Genomic DNA, 20,857 nt, shown 5'->3' with positions numbered 1-20,857 from the left:
AAAAAATTTACTCATTAACTAGAAGTTTAAGCCATGTCTTTAATAATTAAGCCATGTCATTAACCATGTAAATAGGCTAGATCGTTAAAGGTAAAAAAAAGAGTACGTGATTTAAATCATTTGAACTCACAAACACGATACTTTGTATAGGCCATCGAAGCGTTAAGAATTGAAGAAGAAAACATGTTATTCCCACGTCACATAGTGCGGGATAAGGGAAGGTAGAACATGAGCCAAAACGTGCGTCGAAATATCGACGCATTTAGCTGTAGATTAGAAGTAGTCGGTACTCACAAGGACGGAGAACGCGATAGTTTCGGGGAGTCTGGTTTTCGACAAAGCCAGATTAAAAATCCCTTACAATCAATATTCCACGATAAAAACCTCACTCCTTGAAACCTTTTTGTCCTTGTGTGTACCAATTATTGTACTGTACTGCTGAATGCGTCGATATTTCGACGCATGTCGACGCTGTTCGACGCTTCTATTTTAGCCTGGAGTTTTGAAGACTAAGGAGTGCCTACATATCTTTCGCTCAATCCCTCTTTTCCATTGTTAAAAAAACATAGCCATTAGTGAGTGAATGGAAAAAAATTGATTTAACAATGTCCATTTCCATACGCTTATAGCGACCCGATCCCACTTCTGCCATTTTTTAATTACAACTACGGTATTACAAAACGGAAACTTTACTGCAATTTGAAAATAAAAAATAAACTAGTACCTATAAAGACTTCCACTCATATATTTCTCTGAAGTTTGTTTGTCAGAGATCCTTCTTTAACGACAAGGCCGCCAATTTACAGCTAGTAGTTCAATATTGTAGTTTTTTTGTTAAAATTGTATGTGTTTCTGGGTGTACCATTTCATACTTTCTTTCTCTCTAAATAAAAGTTCACAAGCCCGATCTTATTTTAAAAATATACGAAGGTGACAACACCTTTAAATCAAAAGGATAATTAAAAGTTTGAGAATAAACTTACCTGTAGGTCTAATTATGTTACTCTTTTAATAGTACTCTGGCAAAAAATTAATGTTTTTAACAAAAACAACACCTGGCTTAGTTTTTTGGGGTTTTTTTGTAAACCAAGGGCCCTTTTGCAAACCTGGAAGCTTTAGTTTTTATTTTTCGAATATATTATCACCGTTATATTATAACTACCATGTAAAAAAAAATATTTACTCATCAAGCGCAGTTTTGAATAAGGAAATATTTCTTTGGTCTCAAGTCAAAGTCAATTTTTTTATAGGCCTTTTCCCAGTTTTTTTCGACCCAGTTTAAGTTATTTCCCCATAATCGGACTTAGTTTACTTTTATTTTATTTATCTCTATTTCTGGCTACCTACCCCAGTAATAGATATCATGTTAGGCGTAGTACATATGAAGGTTTACTGGCATAAATGCCTGCGTGCAGTCTGAGTTCTGACGTCTTTTCATTTATAATGCATGGATATGGTGTTGGATTAGACGGTATAGGGTGGGAAGGCTATTCTTAGAACTCTCGGTGTTGGTATAATTATTGTCTAAGTTTCTACACGTTTACAATCACCATATTGCTCGTTCCCATGAAAGCTATTAGTCATACACCGTGTTCGCATTTTATATTCCCTGTTGGCCCTTGGTGGGTTTTCTGCGGCCCCTTTTGACATAAATCGATAACTAACCTTTCTGTATACCATAAGTCCTGGTTATAACATCAGTAATAGTACTCATGGTGGTAAATACCATGTATTTTAGTGTCCTACTGTCCTACAATCCTACTAATATTGTAAATGTGAAAGTGTGGATATTGGATAGAAGCGGATTGGTTACTTTGCGGAAATCCATGAAAAAAAACAATTAAGCTTATTTAAGCAAATTAAGCTTGATTTTCATAATATGTTATGAATTTCCGCAAGTAACGCCTGCTTCTATCCAATATTTAAAAACGGTGAGCTTGACTGTGCAGGCAAGCCTTTACATAAAGTTAACTAAATTACATCGAGTCGCAGTTCAAAATATTTGGTTCAATCAGCAATGTAAGCAGTTAAATGTCATTCCAAATTATTATTAATATCAGATCCAACACTCAAAGTCGAGCATGTAATATTGCAATAACCGAAGCCCAACGTATTTGGTTACATTGCCAAAGATCTGTTTGGTGTGTAGTATAAGGATTGAAGAAATTATAAATTATACAATACAGATTCTCCTGCTTTTCGCGGACGTGGATGTTTGTTACTTAATCACGCAAAAACGGCTGAACGGATTTGGATGAAGCTATGTTAGTTATATAATAAAAAAAATTGAAAAAGTTTGTGTGATGAACGCAAATGTTTTTGAGTTTCTGGGTGTTTATCTGTGTATATTAAGTATTTATAAATTATTCATCAGTTATCTCAGTACCCATAAAACAAGCTACGTTTATATTTATTGATCTAGCGCTAGAGAGTAGTAGGTATATTTATATTTTATTATTCATTTATAAATACAAACCAGGCCTAGTTGTCTACACAATGTTTTAGATTTTTCATATCGATTTACTCTTTAAAGTTACGTCACTCTTCATCAACATCCAGTGATCTGATACTCTGATAAAACATAATACCTACACTTCACTGAATAGTCTTTATGCACTAATTGCCATGCAAAACTCTTGACACAAATAATTTCGTATTCGGGCTATTTATTCAGAGCCTCATACACTTTCAACCGACTTCGTATAAGGATGTCCCCAATTCGCTGCTTTTACGTGGATTAACTGAAGCGACAGGCTAATGGGTAAAATTTGGGCTTCCCTTTCGGGAAACCGAGTTCGATTCCCGGTACGCATTCTCGGCAAGTTATGTACGTTTTTAATGCAAGCAATTAAGTTGCAGTAGGGAAGAACTGGATGCCGCTAACCAGCAATAGACCGAGATGGCGTGCAAATGAAGAGGCCTTAGTCAAGCAGTGGAATGAGATAGGCTGATGATGATAATGAATCAAATATCACTTGCTTTGACGGTGCAGGAAAATGTCGTGAGGAAACCAACATGCCTGAGAATTCACCATAATGTTCTTCTTCTAAATCTACCAATCCGCACTTGGCCAGCGTGGTGGTCTACGGCATACACCCTTCTCATTCTGAGAGGAGACCCGTGCTCTATCATCATCATCATATCAACCGATAGACGTCCACTGCTGGACAAAGGTCTTTTGTAGGTAGTTCCAAATTCCACGGTTCTGTGACGCTTTGATCCAGCGGCTGCCTGCGACGCGCTTAATGTCGTCTGTCCACCTCGTTCGGGGTCGACCAACGCTGCGCTTACCAGTTCGGGGCTGTCATTCTAGCACCTTGGGACCCAAACGTCCATTCTTTTTCTGAACTATGTGCCCGGCCCATTGCCACTTCAGCTTCGCGACTCGTTGAGCTATGTCGGTAACTCTGGTTCTTCTACGAATCTCCACATTTCTGATTCGATTGTGTAGAGATACTTCGGGCATAGCTGAGTGACTCTGAGCGTTCTAACGAGGCCCATAGTTAACGACCATGATTCAGAACCATAGGTCATCACTGGCAACACGCACTGTTCGAAAACTTTGATGTGCTCTATAGTGGGCCGTCAATGGGTTTATGACGATGTTGATGATGATTTTTTTACCTACGTTTACTTATTCGATCGAGTGGAAGTTACGTTTAACATGGCATCTAATGAGCGCCATCTAGTGAAATTACTGCTTCCCAGTATTGGAAATAGATGGCACTCTTTCGATTCCATACAAATCGTAGAGTTCTACGCGTTTCGTAGCGATCGAAAAAGTGGAGGTATTAGGTAGAGAATATTATTTCTAGGGGAATATTCCTATCTGTCACACTGCTCTGTGCCCCCAGGGAAAAAATTGGAATATAAAGTGCGGTCTGTCCCTGCTCCCGACGATGGGACACATCAAACTAATTATTTCCGTTTCTTCCTACCGCTATTTTCTTAGGAGAACGGAAAGGAATAAGAAGTTGGATCTGTCCTCACGACGAAAACAGAGGTACAGATCCAACTAATCATTTCCGATCCGTCCCGCGACCAGCACACATCAGTGAGTGGAATAAATCAAATTAATCGTTAAAGATGAAGCTTTGAGCTTAAATTACCTTAGTATTTGTTATCACTAATTGTACCCTTCTTGTCAACTACCTTCTCGTTTGCGTGTGACGTAATTTATGGATGGCCCTACCATCCATAAATGAATAGTAGATAATTCAGAGGAGTTTAACTAGTCATACCAATGACAATTTTCCTATCTGCGACGCATTTACCTATCACAATTACCATAAAGCTTCGCAACAAATACCTTTCTATTCGAAAATTCATTGGAGTTTTGAATTCATCATAAAATTCCGATATCAAATTCCTTTTCATGATAAACAAATATTATTTTTTTATACTCTGTAATTGTACACTAAAACAAGTTAAAGATATCGAAAGGTAAAGAAGATACCTCAAGTATAAGGCGACCTTAGCGCTTAGTAGAGATCTCCGCCTTAGGAAATCAAAAAGGTGAGGGGAAAAAGAGATACGAATTATCTCATCATCATCATTATTAATACATGAACTAAAATATTTTCTAGGCAAGCGTGAGGGCAAAAAGAGTTATAGGTGACTGCCCCCAGGTATATAGTCTATATTATTTTTAAATTAAAAAAAATAATAGGGTAAACCAAGAAAGCCTTTTTAACACGCTTTTATTAGCTTCACCTGTATGTATGTATGTTTGTAACCGACTCCTTTGAGCTCGATTTTGTCCCACTTTGAACGGTCAGATTTCTTTCAAACTTTGTAGACATATCGAGGACCGATGACAACACACTAATCTGAGAAGATTATTCCAATTTTCAATATAAAAAAGAAGATTTTTTAGTTTTTTCGAACTATTAATTACAATTACTACAGCGCCATCTAGACCCAAATGTAAAAAAACCTATGGCGTTATGACTTTTTAATGGGTTAAACCAAACTAAAAAGTAGAAAATAAATAATAGTAAAAAAAAATAACTAAAAAACACGCTTTTTATAGAAAACCGAACTAAAAAATAGAAAATAAATATTTATAAATTTAAATTAAGAATAGTGTTAAAACTTTCAATATATAAATAAAAAGCGTGTTTTTTAGTTATTTTTCATAAAAAGATTTTCCCCCCTATTAAAGATTCTACAAAGGTCTGTGCGTAACGCTCGATTCACAATAGTGTTGTGTTTTATTGTGTTGCATTTAGTCTAATTATTTAAAATGTTATTTTATTAAGAGTTGTTGCACAACACAGCCGGTTAAGCCGGTATTATTTTTTTAAGCTTGTAGCCTCTAAAATGTTTATGCTATACAAGAGGTTACCCGCGACGTCTTTTGCGTTCCGATTGTTATAATAATAACTTTTTTCAAAACTTGAAAACAGCATATGAAACCTTTTGAGGTAAAGAAGGCTATTTTTCCGCGCTGTATGAACATTCCATGACCAGACACTTCAGAGATTAGCCAGAAAAGACAATAAAAATGTTTTATGGAACCGCAAGCGCATAGATGAGTTTTATTGAAAAGTTAATTTTTTATAAGGCATATATGAATTGAATGATTTAGTTTAGTAGTCATCATATCAACTTATTACCGATCCACTACAGGGCATTGGTCTCCTCCACGGTAGTCCACCACGCTGGTCCAGTGCGGATTGGTGCACTTCACACACCTTTGAGAACATTATGGAAAACTCTCAGGCATGCAGGTTTTCTCACGATGTTTTCCTTCACCGTTGAAACAAGTGATATTAAAATTACTTACATAACTTAGAAAAGTTAGAGTTGAGTGCTGGGATTCGACCTCGGCCCCCCGAAAGTGAAGTCAAGCTCCTACCCACTGGGCCGCTTAGATTATTAAGTAATAAAGTATAATTTAGTAACAACAATCCAAAACTACCCTCCACTACCAGGTACTGAAGGCAAAAAAGAAATATCTCAAAAAGGCCTATGCCTTGTTAAGATATTTCTTACCTATAAATAAAATTCTTACCTAGAAAAAATATTACCACACGGATTTAGTGCGGAACCCTATGGTCTTTACACTAAGTACGTGTGGTAATCTTTTTTTTGCTCAGTCTGTCGCTGCACTTTAAAGTTTGACTTGACTAACTTGAGATATGCCACTTAATCAGAACATTTAGCGTTTTATATTAATAGCGCAGAAATGATAGTAAATGTAGCATTGTTAAAAAACATAGACGACGCCGTTGAAATCAGTCTAGTCCTGCGACGATCAATCCGCCTGCGAGTTGCGACGATCAATCCGCCTGCCCAGCGTGGTCATTCAAAATCGGGAAAATCTTGGTATGGATAAAAAATAAAGCGTTACGTTGGAATACTTATGCAGTGTTGTGTCACACTGTCTTAGAAAGGTTTAACCAGTTGAAGTTTACACTATATAACTGTTCCGACGTTATGCCACGTTAATTAATAAAAACCTATGCGGCTCGCCTTGAAATGAACAAATAAAACAATTGCTCTACAACATGCAAAGTACGCGTATTCTATTACATTAAGTATAATTTTTCATTGTATTTAAAAGAGCTAGTAACAAGGCAATATCGTTGGATAAACGTGAGTTTATGCGAATTACTCGTGCGTGAGACGTAAGTGCCGTAATCTGTTTAAACTATCTCAGTAAACCCTATTTACGTAGCCGTGTGTTGTTATTTAATATTATTTATAAACTTATTAAAATCGCGTATCCACAATAGTTATCTAGGTCACATAAAAATGAATGTTTGAGAGAATTTAAGCATCCTTTTTTGTATTGAACCCGATTTAAAAAATGATTCTTGGAGGTTATAGGATATTAAACATCAAGCTATCACCGTTAGGAGCTCAGTCAACGTCGTAAAAGCGCTTGAGGGTGAGAAGACGCGGTGGGGTATATTGTGAATATGAATAAAGAACAGCGGAAGAAAGTTTATATGGAAATGTTAACAGAAATGTTCTAGAAACAGTTCTTAGGTATAAACATAATGAAAAATAAAAACAACGACAGACCGACATTTTGTATCAGACTTTTGTAATTTTTTCAGACATACACTAAAATTATAAGTAAAAAGAATTAAAGGAAATAAAAAATTCTAAAATTTGCCAAATATGTTATCAAAATCATTCAAAGAAATCTATACAAAACTCTATTTAAAATCAAAAATTCGTTTCAATTTTTTTAATGACATAAAAAACAGCAAAACAACAAAGAAATACTTCTGCTATTAAAATTATCACACAAAACAAATAGCAACACAAACAGCAGAAACTGCATTGTATATGTGTGTACAGTCGTAGTATATTTATATTGAGTCAAAGAGACTAAATCTATATGTTGCGCGGGCCAGCTAGTATAAATATATATCTAAAAAAGAATAAATCATATATCTTTAAACGAAAAATTCTTGTAAATATATATATGTTTACAGTTGGAATCTCGGAATCGGCTCCAACGAATTTCATGAAATTAAGTATACAGGGGGTTTCGGGGGCGTTAAATCGATCTAGGAATAGGAAAATTGGAATCTCGAAATCATTTATATTTTGGACATACCACTATTTTTTTAAGTCGACTCTTTCGCGGACGAAGTCGCGCGGGTCCGCTAGTATATTATAATCTTAATCTTAATCTTTGTATCTTTTCAGACAGATTATACTTCGCGACACTCAAAACGGGATACAAGCCTAAACCAACGCGCAACAGCAAGTACTTCCACATTGAAGATGATATCGTCTACGAGAACTTCTACTTCGACTTTGGACCCTATCACCTGTGCCATTTGTATCAGTTTTGCAACAAGCTCAACGAAGAACTGGACAGGAATCCGAAGAAGAAAATCGTTTTCTACACAAGTAACAATGAGACGCTTAGACTCAACGCGGCATACCTTATCGGAAGCTTTCAGGTAATTGTTGACAAGTTCTTTTTGAAGTTATACTTCTTTTGGCGCGTTAGGAAAAAATAATGAGAGTAAATTTTTACGATGCGCGCGCACATCGTCTCAAAAAACCGACACCCTGAAGATAGCTATAGGTAAGGTTTGACAGTGAACACTCATATTCCGGTGATTTAATTGATTCAATTGTACAAAATTCTCAAATTTGAATGATGAGTGAAACTTGGTTGTCCGGTATGTCAATTTCTTTAATTATGTAGAAATATTATTTGATCTATTTACATAAACTTTATTTAACTAGATAATGCGCTATAATAAAACTTTCAGTGTATCAAATACCTTTATTCTATTCCTAGTGTCATTTTTCTACAAACGTAGAATAAGATGAAAGATAAAATTTTGAAAAGATTTTATCTTGTTACGCCAAAGAAGTATAACTTCTGACGCGTGTACATAAGTACACACACGTTTTTTTTTATTTCACTTCATGTTAAGCCTTGACTACAATCTCACGGAAATTTCTCACCACGGTTAAAGCATTTAGCCTCATTCAGCCATTATTGCATGCAGTGCATTGTGGCCAAAAACAGTGATAACGCCCCGCGCACATCTCACTTCACATCCGCGGAATTTTGCTATAGCTCACTAACTTTTTAAAACAAACACCATTTCAAATTAAAATCCTGCAGCTCCCGAACGGATAAACCGATTCTGATTTCGGTTTTTCTGTTTGAAAGGTTATAAGTCGGGAGTATTCTTAGCGGTTTTTTAAAATTTTAATTTATATTTTTTTTATCCCAGATAATATACCTGGGCGGGTCCCCGGCAACGGTCTTCAAGCAGCTGACTGAGGGCTCTTGGTCACTCCTGAGCTTCCGAGACGCGTCGGGTGGACCTCCGCTATTCGATATATCTCTCCTGGACGTGCTGCACGGCATCAAGGTCGCCCACGATGCCAAGTTCTTTGATTTCGAGCATTTCGATGCTGAACAGTATTTGTTTTACGAGGTAAGCCGTAGTTGAATGAATGAATGAATGAATACAATTTTATTTACAGAAATACAAATACAATACACGAAAATTTGTAAGTCAAGTCAAGTCAAGTCAAAAATATCTTTATTCATGTAGGCCCACAGGTGGCACTTTTGATGCGTACATAAGAACCACGCGGTAGTGAGATGATGGCGATAACCACATTCGTAAACTTAAAACTAAAGCTACGAGGGTTCCAAACGCGTCCTGGTCTAAGAAGAAGCCCACAACAAACTTAGCCGGGTGTTTTTTTTTTTTTTTGTTATCACCATCTCACAATGTAATTTTAAATTATTAGAAGAGCAACCTGGTTAGAGCAATAATTTACACCCAAGCTTTTTTATCGTTTACGTAGTCTTTTATTCTATAATCGGACTTTTCTATAAGCTTACGTTTAATACAAACTTTGAACTTTTTAAGAGACATCTCCAAGATGACAATTGGTAGTTTATTGTAGAATTGTATGCAATTTCCTTTAAACGAATTATGAATTTTATGTAACCTAGTATATTGCACTGTAAGTTTATTCTTACTTCTAATGTTTAAATTTGCAGTCACATTTTTTCTTAAATTTAGAAATGTTTTTATGAACGTACATTAAATTTTCAAATATGTACTGACTATACACTGTCATTATTTTAAAATCTTTAAATTTATCTCTCAATGACTCTCTCGGACCCATTTTGTTGATAGAATGCAGCACGAAAATAGTGCTAATATCAGCAGCATTACCCCAAAGTAAAATTCCATATGACATAATGCTTTCACAGCATTATGTCATATGTAACTAAAATATACCAGTTTCGCAGTTTCTACGTCGGTCATATGGCGTATCTTCTTTACCGCATAGGCAGCAGAACTAAGCCTGTTCGATAAATTATTTACATGAGGGCCCCATTGAAGTTTAAAATCTAACGTTATTCCTAGAAAAACTGTCGTATCCGCCAGTTTCAGTTCCTCATTATTAAGTAGTACAGTGGTTTTCACGTGTTTAACATTAGGTAAAGTGAATTTTATACACTTGGTTTTTTTTCCGTTAAGAACCAAATTATTAGCTTCAAACCACTGTACCACTTTAGCGAGAGAGTTGTTTACGTCGTCAAAAGCTAGTTCACGTCGATTTATTTTAAAAGTCAGTGATGTATCATCGGCAAACAGAACTATCCCGTGTTTGTCCTTGGCAAGGTAAGGAAGGTCATTAATGTAAATAAGGAACAGAAATGGTCCTAATAGACCCCTGTGGGACACCTATTTTCATAACTGATCCATTAGACCGTTTTCCATTCACGTCGACTTTCTGAATTCTATCGCGTAGATAGTTACTCATTAAGTCTAGAGCTACACCCTGAATTCCATAGTGGTGTAGTTTCCTAACTAACGTTTCGTGTTGAACACAATCAAACGCCTTAGATAAGTCACAGAACACACCAAGTGCATCACGTGACTCCTCCCAGGCTTCAAATATGTTTTGTATTAGCTCAACACCTGCGTCGATTGTTGAGCGACCCCGTGTGAAACCAAATTGCTTAATATGAAGTAAATTATACTTATGAAAATGGTAAAGTAATTGATTTAAAATGAGTTTTTCAAAGATTTTACTGAAAGTGGGTAGTACGGATACTGGTCTAAAGTTAGTGGGGTCAGAAGTACTACCCGATTTAAACAATGGAACTATTTTACTAAGTTTCATTAAGTCAGGAAACACACCACAATCTATACAATTATTAAATATTAAGGCTAAATCGGGTGCAACAATATCAATTAATGATTTGACAACGTTTACGGAAATTCCCCACAGATCATTTGTTTTTTTATTAATTAATAATTTAAAGGCTTTAATAACGTCAGAGCCACTAACATGCGTGAATTTAAAATAATGGTTACACTCAGGCACATTTTCCTTTAATAGAGAGAGAGCCATATCTGGTGAAGAGTTTAATGATTCTGTTGTGGAGACGGGAATGTTTGTAAAGAAGGTTTTATTAACATCGTGTCCCAAAAATTGGTCATGACGTCTGGTGACCCAAGAGCTGGCGCTTATTTAGCCCAACGGCTAAGTCTAGCAATTCAAAGGTGCAATAGCGCCAGCATTTTGGGTACCATGTCCATAAGTGAACATATAGACGGCTTATATTTTTTGTAAATATTTATGTTTGTTTGTAATTATTATTATGTGTTTACTAATAAGAATTATTTTTAGGCTTTTAAATTGCAACAAAAAAAAATACAATAGGGCATTAAGGTTAAAAGGTACAATTCGGCGGCATCATCTCTTTCAGGTAACCAAAAGAATCTGAAAAGTAAGGTATATTATACAACGTGTAAATGAAATCTTAAAAAATACCTTACAGGCGTTACTGTGAAACTGAAAACCTAATAGTTTTTCAGTAAAACACTGCCATAGTTTTTACTGAAAGAAATCAGATACAGCCCTAACAAAACATGCAAGATTAAAATCATGTGACTGCTGTCACTTTATTGGGTACGCGTCTCGTAACGTAGGTACTATGCGCGTGTCGATCTTTTATCTCCAATAAGGTTGTTTGTATGGGAAAATAAATATGCCTCTTTTGATTTAATATTTTTACAGGGTGATTCCTTATGAAATATACTTATGGTTCCTTCAATAACATTTCGTTATTTTATTTCACATGGTAGATGGTGGTAGGTGGTGGTTCTCATTTGGAAGGAGGCCCGTGTCCTGTAGTGGGTTCGATATATATATTTTTTTTATCATTGACATCAACATTTCCTATAAGTAGATTTCTTGTATTTCTTTTTGAATTAAGCAGATATGAGGGCCATTGTCCTCAAGTCTGTACAATTTGATGATGATGATGATGATGATTTTGATGAATGAACGCATCAAAAGTGCCTCTTTGAATGAAGAAATATTTGACTTTGACTTTGACTTTTCACAGAAAGTGGAGAACGGCGACTTAAACTGGATCGTACCTGGAAAAATGCTGGCATTTTCGGGACCCCACCACCGTTCGAGGCTGGACCGCGGCTACCCCCTCCACAGCCCGGAGCACTACCACGAGTACTTCAGGAAGTACCACGTGACAACCATAGTGCGGCTCAACAAGAAGTCGTATGACGCCAAGCAGTTTACCACCCACGGGTTTGAGCATAGGGAGCTGTTCTTCGTTGATGGGTCAGTGCCGACTGAGCTGATCGTCAGTCGGTTTATACGTATCGCCGAAGCCGCCAAGGGTGCTGTGGCTGTGCATTGTAAAGGTGAGATTTTTCAATTCCACTACACGTTAGCCCTTGACTGCTATCTCACCGGCAGGGCTAGCACGGGCAGGGGACAAAAATTACTGGGGATATATCCCCGGATTCAGTGGCGTGCATAGAGGGTATGCACAGGGTATGCAGATGATATCAAATGAAGAAAATCTCCAGTACGAGTTATAAACTCCGTTTGTTTTCCTTATCCTAAGGTTGCCTGGAAGAGATCGCTACAAAGCGATAAGGCCGCCTTTTGTATACTTCTTCTGTCTGTGTTTTCTTTTATTCTTCTTCTGTATTTTGATTTGTGTGCAAATAAAGAGTATAAATAAAAATAAATAAATAAATACTTAAGGGTAGGCTTTTAATAACTCTTACAATGCCTATAGTATGCCATAAGTTTTTTACACCCCACTGCCCGGATTATATCCGCTAACAGGGGATATTATTAACGCGTCCACCTTGCACAGGAACATGGAATAGGGAAGTTTACACCCTTTTATTATTACACACATATTACACTTTGGATATTTTTTCCACTCCACTCTGAGAGTCGATAAAGCTGTGGGAGAAGATACATTTTTATCCTTTCCCCGGGGAGATAATTGTCTCCTGCCCATAGTAGCCGTGCTGGTGGTGTCAGCATTTAACATTAATGAGACTGATGGTAAAACACTACTTATATTAATCTCCAGTGCGCTAGATAGAGAAAATCAGTATTAAAAATATAACTCCAGGTTAGCATGTCTGTTCTCAGTGATGTTTGGCAATCGACTGACTACCATAACCTCTGCAGGTTAATTCATCCACTACACTTATTGTTATACTAACTGTTACCAACCTTAAAATATTGACATAATACTGTCGTCAGAAACGTGCACTTCATACGTGCACAAAAGCACTGCCTACCCTAACATTTTTGTATAACTCATATTATTTCTTCTTTATGCATACCCTGGTCAAAAACCCTGTGCATGCTACTGACTGTCGTGTACTTTTTTATTGAAACTTTAAAGAAGAACAATTCCGTCAGACATTATTTTGGCGCAACTTTAACCGGTTGCGCATCAAACGCATCGAAAGCTCTCAAAAGGAATATTTTTCCCGTTTTGGAACATTTTTCATTGATCCACTTCTTTCGGTCGTAGCGTGATGTTATATAGCCTATAGCCTTGCTTTGTAAATAGACAATCAAACACAAAAAGAACTTTCAAAATCGGTTAATAACTTCCAGAGATTACCTACTACAACCTCACAAACTTTACCTCTTTATAATATCAAGTCATCATCATCCAGCAATGAGAAGCGGTTAAGGCCGTAGTCCACCACGCTGGCCCAGTGCGGGTTGGTGGAATCCACAAGCCGTTAAGAACATTATGAAGGACTCTCAGGCATGCAGGTTTCCACACGATGTTTCCCTTTACCGTTGAAGCAAGTGATATTTTTATTACTTAAAACGCACATAACTTTGGGGTATGCGCTGGGATCCGAACTCGGCCCCCAAAAAGCGAAGTCGAGCTCCTACCCACTGGGCTATCACTATCACATCATAATAATATTAAGTGTAGAAAAACTCAAAATTCAAGTGTTCGTAATGACATGCGTATTATTAAACTTCACAGCGGGCTTAGGTCGGACGGGTACGTTGATAGCGTGCTACATGATGAAGCACCACGGGTTCACGGCGCGGGAAGCGATCGCCTGGCTCCGAGTCTGTCGACCCGGCTCCGTCATAGGCCACCAGCAGTGGTTCCTTGAGAAGTAAGTATAGATTCCGTTCAGTCAAGTTCACAAACAGCTTCGTAAAGGTCGCATTACAGTTCGCACAATCTCACTTGGCCGGACTACTGAAGTAGGCTCTCCGAGTCGTCTAAATTCTTTGAAACAGCTAACTTACATCGTGGACACATTCGAGGCGCTTTGCTTGTGAGGAGGAATCACATGCGGGAAACGATCGCCTGGTACCCAGTGTGTCGACCCAGCTCGGTCATAGGTCATCAGCAGTGGTTCCTTGAGAAGTAAGTATGCAATCCTTTCAATCAAGACGTCAAACAACATCGTTAATGGTCTGTACTTGCAGATCACAATCTTGGCCGGACTGAGGAATAATTTCAAAAAAAAAAATTCTACTCTGTCTGTTTGTAGTGAGAGTCACTACTAGACTTTCTGTCTGTCAGATTCTATCGAGAAGAGCCGCCAAGAAATTCAGCAGATTGCTCTTTTTCAACATCATTTTACAGTTTTGTCAGACTTACTACCTATGTTAAATTTTCAAATGTGAAACTGTGTTTATTTGTTGCCTATTATACACTCCCTAGCAGCGAAAATTTGCATAGAGACAGCTTGTATCCTGGAGAGGACATATTCAATTTTTAAAAAAATGCATCCCCAGGATATTTTTAAATTAAAAAAAATACGGATGATTTCAAGGAAAAGCTTGAAAATAAAGGACTCTCCACACAAAAGCGTTTTTGGTATTTAAACTCCTTTACGCTAACGGTTCTCATTAGCGGCGAAGGAAAACGTCGTGAAGAACTGCATGCCTGAGAGTTTTCCGTAATGTTCTCAGCGCGTGTGGAGCCGACCAATCCGCACTGGGCCAGCGTGTTGGACTACGGCCTAAACCCTTCCTCATTGTGGGAGGAGGTCTGTGCAGTAGGCCGATAATGGATTACTTGATTCATCAGTGTTTACTCTCCTTTTTTCCCAGTATCCAGCCCCGTATGCACGCAATGGGCGAGGCGTACCGACGTCGCTTCAACATAACGTCGTTCCCCGTCTTCACTCGAGGTATATACAGTGATCTGCCGCCCGAACCACTCCCCGTCAGAGATATCGAAGACAATAACAAGCCGGTGTCACTCCAAACCATATTAAATAGCAGCAAGAATGCTAATAAGGTAAATATATAAATATAAATATTTCTACCTAGAGTACATTACGGCACCCGGATTTCTAACAGGATTGCCAAAAATTAAAAATAAATTTATTACGTAATAAAATTTAAGTGTTATAAAAACCGGTAATAGCCCAGTGGATAGGAATTCGACATCAATTTCGAGAGGGCGAATTCGAATCCCAGCACGCACCTCTAACTTTTCTAAGTTATGTGCGTTTCAGCAAAATATCACTTGTTTCAACCGTGAAGGAAAACTTCGTGAGCAAACCTGCACGCCTGAGAGTTCTCCATAATGTTCTCGAAGGTGTGTGAAGTCCACCAATCCGCCCTGGGCCAGCGTGGTGGACTACGGCCTTAACCCCTTTTCATTGTGGGAGGAGATCCGTGGTCTTTATTGGGTCGGTAATGGGTTGATACGATGATGATTATTAAAGTATTATTAAAGTATAAAGTACAGACGAATCAAAAGTACATAGAAAGTGTCTTCAAGTGCCGAGTTCGTTTGGTTGACTTTTACAACAGTAGCTTTGCCGTGTGGTTCTCACCAGCCAGGGAAAATAACGAAGAACGGACAGCAGCTTCCTCTGTGCCACTACTACCATCTACTGCGATCACCCATGTGTGGATTACGGGCAAACCCTCCCGACTCAGTCCATCAGTGGACTGCTACAGACTAATGATGTTGACTTATGATATATAGCAGAAACGATCTGCCTACCACCTACCGATATAGACGTGCCGGCATTTTGGTGTTCTGGTAAGATGTCGCGTAGAAAGCGATTAAGAGTTTACCAATGCCCCTATCGGGGTGTCTTAATGAAACACTTCATAGCACTGGTATTGAGACAGCCGATTGGCGCAGTTTGCAGCATCCCTGTTTTCTGAGCCCAGGGCCGTGGGTTCGATTCCCACAACTGCAAAATGTTTGTGTGATGAGCATGAATGTTTGTCAGTGTCTGGGTGTTTATATGTATATTATTCATAAAAATACTCATTAGTCGTCTTAGTATCCATAACACAAGCTACGTTTACTTTGGGGCTAGATGGCGGTGTGTGTATTGTCGTAGTATATTTATTTATTTAATATTATTGTTTATTGTGCGCACAAACACGACTGCCAATGGTGGCGAGAACGGGCGGACTCCCCTTGTGTCGTCGTGCAATACATTTTGTAGTAATCAGCAAAATGCACTGCACGCACACATATGTGTCGCTACAAGAGTATATTCTTAATCGCGTTCTACGCTTAAGCTTAACTAGCATACCCTAGCAACCCTTAACAAGTGAGCCCGCTACCATCTTAGACTGCATTATCACTTACCACTAGTTGCTATCGCAGTCAAGGTCTTACTTTTAAGAGAACAAAAAAGGTGTTATACCACAGATTAAGCTTAATATATCGTCGCAAGGTCGCTTGTCTATAGGTATGTGTAGTATAAATGCGACCATCCCATAGGGTTTAACAGACATCATGTGATAAAACCATTTCAGGTTTCTCGTACACTGGTGTATTGCTCCCAATCGTCGCACTTCAAACTATATCCATACCGATATTTATTTATTTATATCCAATAGCGTCTCTTACTTAACACAACATTCATACATTCTATAAAATAATCCAATGCACATAATGTAAACATAACATACACGTCGTTTCAATTTTCACACACAAGTCTTATTTCCCAAAGTTAAACTAATAAAGTTTATAATAAACACAAACTAAAATAGTTTTTGAATCTTAATTAGTTTACGCTATTATTTTATCTAAAAAAATGGTAAGAATCGGAAAATAAAAACACAGACTACTAACCTATGTAGAGTTTGACATATAGAAATAGAATGAAACCTCTGTGCTGGGAAGAACTATAGAGTGAATGATAGAAACAAGCTTAGTCAATTGTAAAATCTTTAAAATTATGTAATTTTTAGATCAATTTACACACTATTTGTAGCTGTTTAATGTATCCATTAAATCAGATATTTAACAAAATTATCAAGAAAGTAATGAATATTTATAATGATATGATCTAAATAATATTACTTATAATATAACAAAGGTTTTAATCGTTGTATTTGGTAATCGATTTTAGAATGCATTCATAAAATAGTCCATTCATAACTACTCAATTCAATGCATTGGCTTATGGTATGGAATGTATGTAAATGGGCATATCTTGTTACAGTTGGACAACTCGAACGTACTGAACGCCAACGAAACTGACTCGGAGAACAACGTCACATCCGTCATCGGAAAATACAAGACCACGGCCACGCCAATGTTGCCAACAAAAACGGTGTTCACGCCAAAAATTAACTACATGATGCCCACAAACAACATCAGGAACGCCAATAACACCAACCTAAAGCCCCAACCAAGGCTCATGAATGCCACGTTAAAGTCCCACTACGCGGCCAAAACTTCAACATTCCCGCCAACACGAAGTGCCAACTCCCAAGCCAAGCTCGCCGGTGCCAAGGCGCCCTTCACAGGTAAGAACAGCTTCCACGGCCAACGCGCCAACCTCGCACGGCCAATACTCCCCTACTCACATGGCAGCAGCCCCATCAAAACCTTCACGAGAAAAGCCAACTCCGTGTCAAAGCAATCGGATACCAGCGTGGTCACCACGCTCACCAACGTTACTTCAACACTTTCAGCTCTCACCGAAAACTGCCATTTGAACGGCAAAAATCGTCTGCCATCCGAACCGAATCTCAAGGCTGTCGCTCAAGCGAAGGCCACAGCTGCAAACGCTAACTCTAGGAAGAAACTAGTTCGATCGAACTCTAATTCGCGCAAAAAGCTTCCGAAAAGCCTCCCCAAAAGCGGCCTAGAATCATCCCAGGATCTGTCTTCCAGCGACACGAACATAACTAATATATCCGCGGACTCGTTAGAGACACCATTCCGCTTCAGACGAAAACGGGACAAGTCCAAAACTCCCGAGCCGATGGACTGCATATCTAATTCGGTGATCACGGCCGATGTTACACCGGACAATTATGAGGAAACTAGTAATTCCCAAGGCAACAAGCTTTATAAAATCAAGGCGTTGAGGAAAAAATGTCCCGCGTTTGGGGTCGGTCTATTAAAAAAGGATGGCATCCAAACTCGTTCGAGTAGTTGCGCAAGTAGCTCGACTGTTAAGAAGAAATGATCTCCGTCGAAACGGGATATTAGGCTACTGTTCGCACGTTATAGAGTTTATTATAGGTGTTTAGAGTGCATAGCACATGTTGTATAACCAGTTGATGGATTTGTTTAGGTGCTAACTAACGTCTGACTGGACTGAATTAATTTACACTGAACTCATATCAAACCCTGGTAACATATTATTCTCTGTATACTTAGATGTCTAAACAAATTGATCAACTTTTGTGATGTATAGGTGTTTTTCTTAGACCCCACGGTGAGCCTAATTCTTCATAGTTTTAAATCGTTTAAATATAATAAAGTGATCGGTTATTTAAAAAAAAAAAACCTAGAAATTATATTGTAATTATGTTGTAATTATGATTTTATAATGCTATTACAAAAAATCGTAATAGTACAGTGAAATAAAGAAGTGTTGAGGGGATTAATTTCACAAAAGTATCGACCACCTTTAGTGACGTAAGAAGAATATTTTTGTAAATTTTAAATTACTATGAAACTATTAAATGCCATTTTAGTTTAGCTTTTATTGAGCTTCCTGTTGTTTATATTATATTGGGTTATATTTTCCATATTATAATAGAATTATAAAACAATTGTATTATATATTTTGTTTGCAATAACGATGCATAGATAAAAATATGATATGACTATATTACAAAAGTTGCTCAGATTTTGAATGTTTTCTCTTTTTATTGCGTTTATTCACATTTTATTCATTAACATATTAATTATCTTGAAGCATTGAAACATACTGAAAAGTTATTCTTTATTATATTATTTTTTGTCACATTAAATATAAAACAACACATTATATTTAGGATACAGTTTGAATTAAATACTTTTTGGTATGTATCATGTTCTTCAATAAATAACCAAGTGTCACAAAAAATGCTAGTTTTTTTTTATGTTTTAAGGCAAAATGCAATTTAGTTTAATTTTATTATTATTGTCTAACTGTTTATTTGTTATAATTTTTGTATACTTATGACATGAGATTTCTTTTCAAGTTACTCTGTGATGTTAAATCAAGGTTAAAAGTTAAGAATTAAAAACTATTTGTTACACCAATATTTAATTAAATAATAAACATAATTTAATTATAATAAACGTTTAGCTATTATGTTTCGTATGAAGATTTGCGCGATATCACAACCGAATTTCAAAACATTATGTCTAAGTAAGTACTTTTAAAAGTACTTTTTATTATTTAACAAAGTTAAGATTTCCCTTTTAAATGATACCGTCTTTACTTACAGCTATAATTTTCTCCGAAATCGGAAGTGGAATATTCACATACGCTTAAAAATAACATTATGCTTCGTTTTATTATAAATTGATGTATTTGTATTAAAAAAAAACCTTGACTTTACTGATCAAATGTAACGTTTTCTTTATAGTGATGTTGAATAAAACACGAATTTATAGCGTCATATCAAATTGTACATTCAGTGATTCCGACTTGCCTCAACTATTATGTACATATTATAAAATTTTAGACTCCGCTAATTGTTGTGAAAGACTGTTGTCTATGCCATTTTTAAAATAATATTGTATAATCGTTGTTTACGCGACTGTACTTGCAATTTTATCTTATAAACCTGTCTCATCAGTATCTTATCTAAATTTTCCTTATGAAAGATTGAATTTAGTATTGCTATCTTTTTTCTACTCTTCCTTATAAATAAATAAAGTACTACTTAATCGAATCTGCGGTCTGAATATTTTAAAATAGATTCATTATATTAACATCGGGATTATATGTAAAACGAAGTAACTAAAACAGTACTATTATGCAGAAAATTGTTTAATATCAACACGATCAGCCTTATCACTCGAGAATGAAGTTTAATTACGACTGCAAAGTATTTATTTTTAAAACCTGCCATCAAAATAAGTATAAAAGGAACTAAATTGAAAGTATCAGCATGGAAAATAATCGAGAGTGATTTTTGTACTTTTGTACACTGCTGAAAATCGGTCTTTTGTAGAGAGTTCCAAAAACCACGGTCCTACCTCAACTTTTTCGGAGTTATGTGCGTTTTTAATTTAAGCAATTAATTACCACTTGCTTTAACGGTGAAGGGTAACATCGTGGGGAAACCTGCTAGTTCTCCATGATGTTCTTAAAGGCGTGTGAAAACCACCAAGCCGCACTTGGGCAGCGTGGTGTACAAGGTCCTAAACTCTTCTCATGCTGAGAGTCTTCTCTTCTCTTCTCTTCTCATACCGGGCCCTGGTAATGGGTCGGTAATGAGTTGCTTATGATGAACCGGGAATCTACTAATATTATTGTTCATATTATAAAACGGATTTTTGTTTTTTTTTTTTTAACAGTCGCTATTCAATTCTATATATGTATTACAAAAAAAATATTTACCTGTTAACTTTGTGTTTTAAGAATTATTGATGTTTAATACATACATGATCCGCTAAGTTCCTATATTTATACGTTATTGAACGTACAATACACATTTGTTATAAAGTTGTAAGTACAGTTTGGTTGCCTTCAGAATTACTCAAGTTACATAAAAGTATAAACTATAAATTATTTACGTTGATATTGTTTACTTGCCTAATGCTGTATCGTTTATAGTTGTTTCAGTACCGCTCAGTTAA

General features: G+C 36.8%; 1 protein-coding gene across 1 annotated transcript in view; it reads left to right on the top strand.

Moving 5' to 3' along the window:
• Positions 1 to 18,779, top strand: part of LOC120634570 (dual specificity protein phosphatase CDC14A-like) — a 38,603-nt gene extending 19,824 nt beyond the window's left edge. Inside the window, exons 3-8 of the mRNA XM_039905272.1 lie at positions 7,669 to 7,928; positions 8,721 to 8,927; positions 11,873 to 12,191; positions 13,808 to 13,946; positions 14,896 to 15,085; positions 17,268 to 18,779. Coding sequence (XP_039761206.1) covers positions 7,669 to 7,928; positions 8,721 to 8,927; positions 11,873 to 12,191; positions 13,808 to 13,946; positions 14,896 to 15,085; positions 17,268 to 18,242 — 2,090 coding nt within the window. The 3' untranslated portion in view covers positions 18,243 to 18,779. The remainder of the gene's footprint in view (positions 1 to 7,668; positions 7,929 to 8,720; positions 8,928 to 11,872; positions 12,192 to 13,807; positions 13,947 to 14,895; positions 15,086 to 17,267) is intronic.
• The last annotated feature ends 2,078 nt before the right edge of the window (positions 18,780 to 20,857 follow it).

Source organism: Pararge aegeria, chromosome 24 (assembly GCF_905163445.1).
Source record: "Pararge aegeria chromosome 24, ilParAegt1.1, whole genome shotgun sequence".
Classification (NCBI taxonomy): domain Eukaryota; kingdom Metazoa; phylum Arthropoda; class Insecta; order Lepidoptera; family Nymphalidae; genus Pararge; species Pararge aegeria.
Note: the sequence above shows the minus strand (reverse complement) of the source record. Positions and strands in the feature narration are given on the sequence as shown.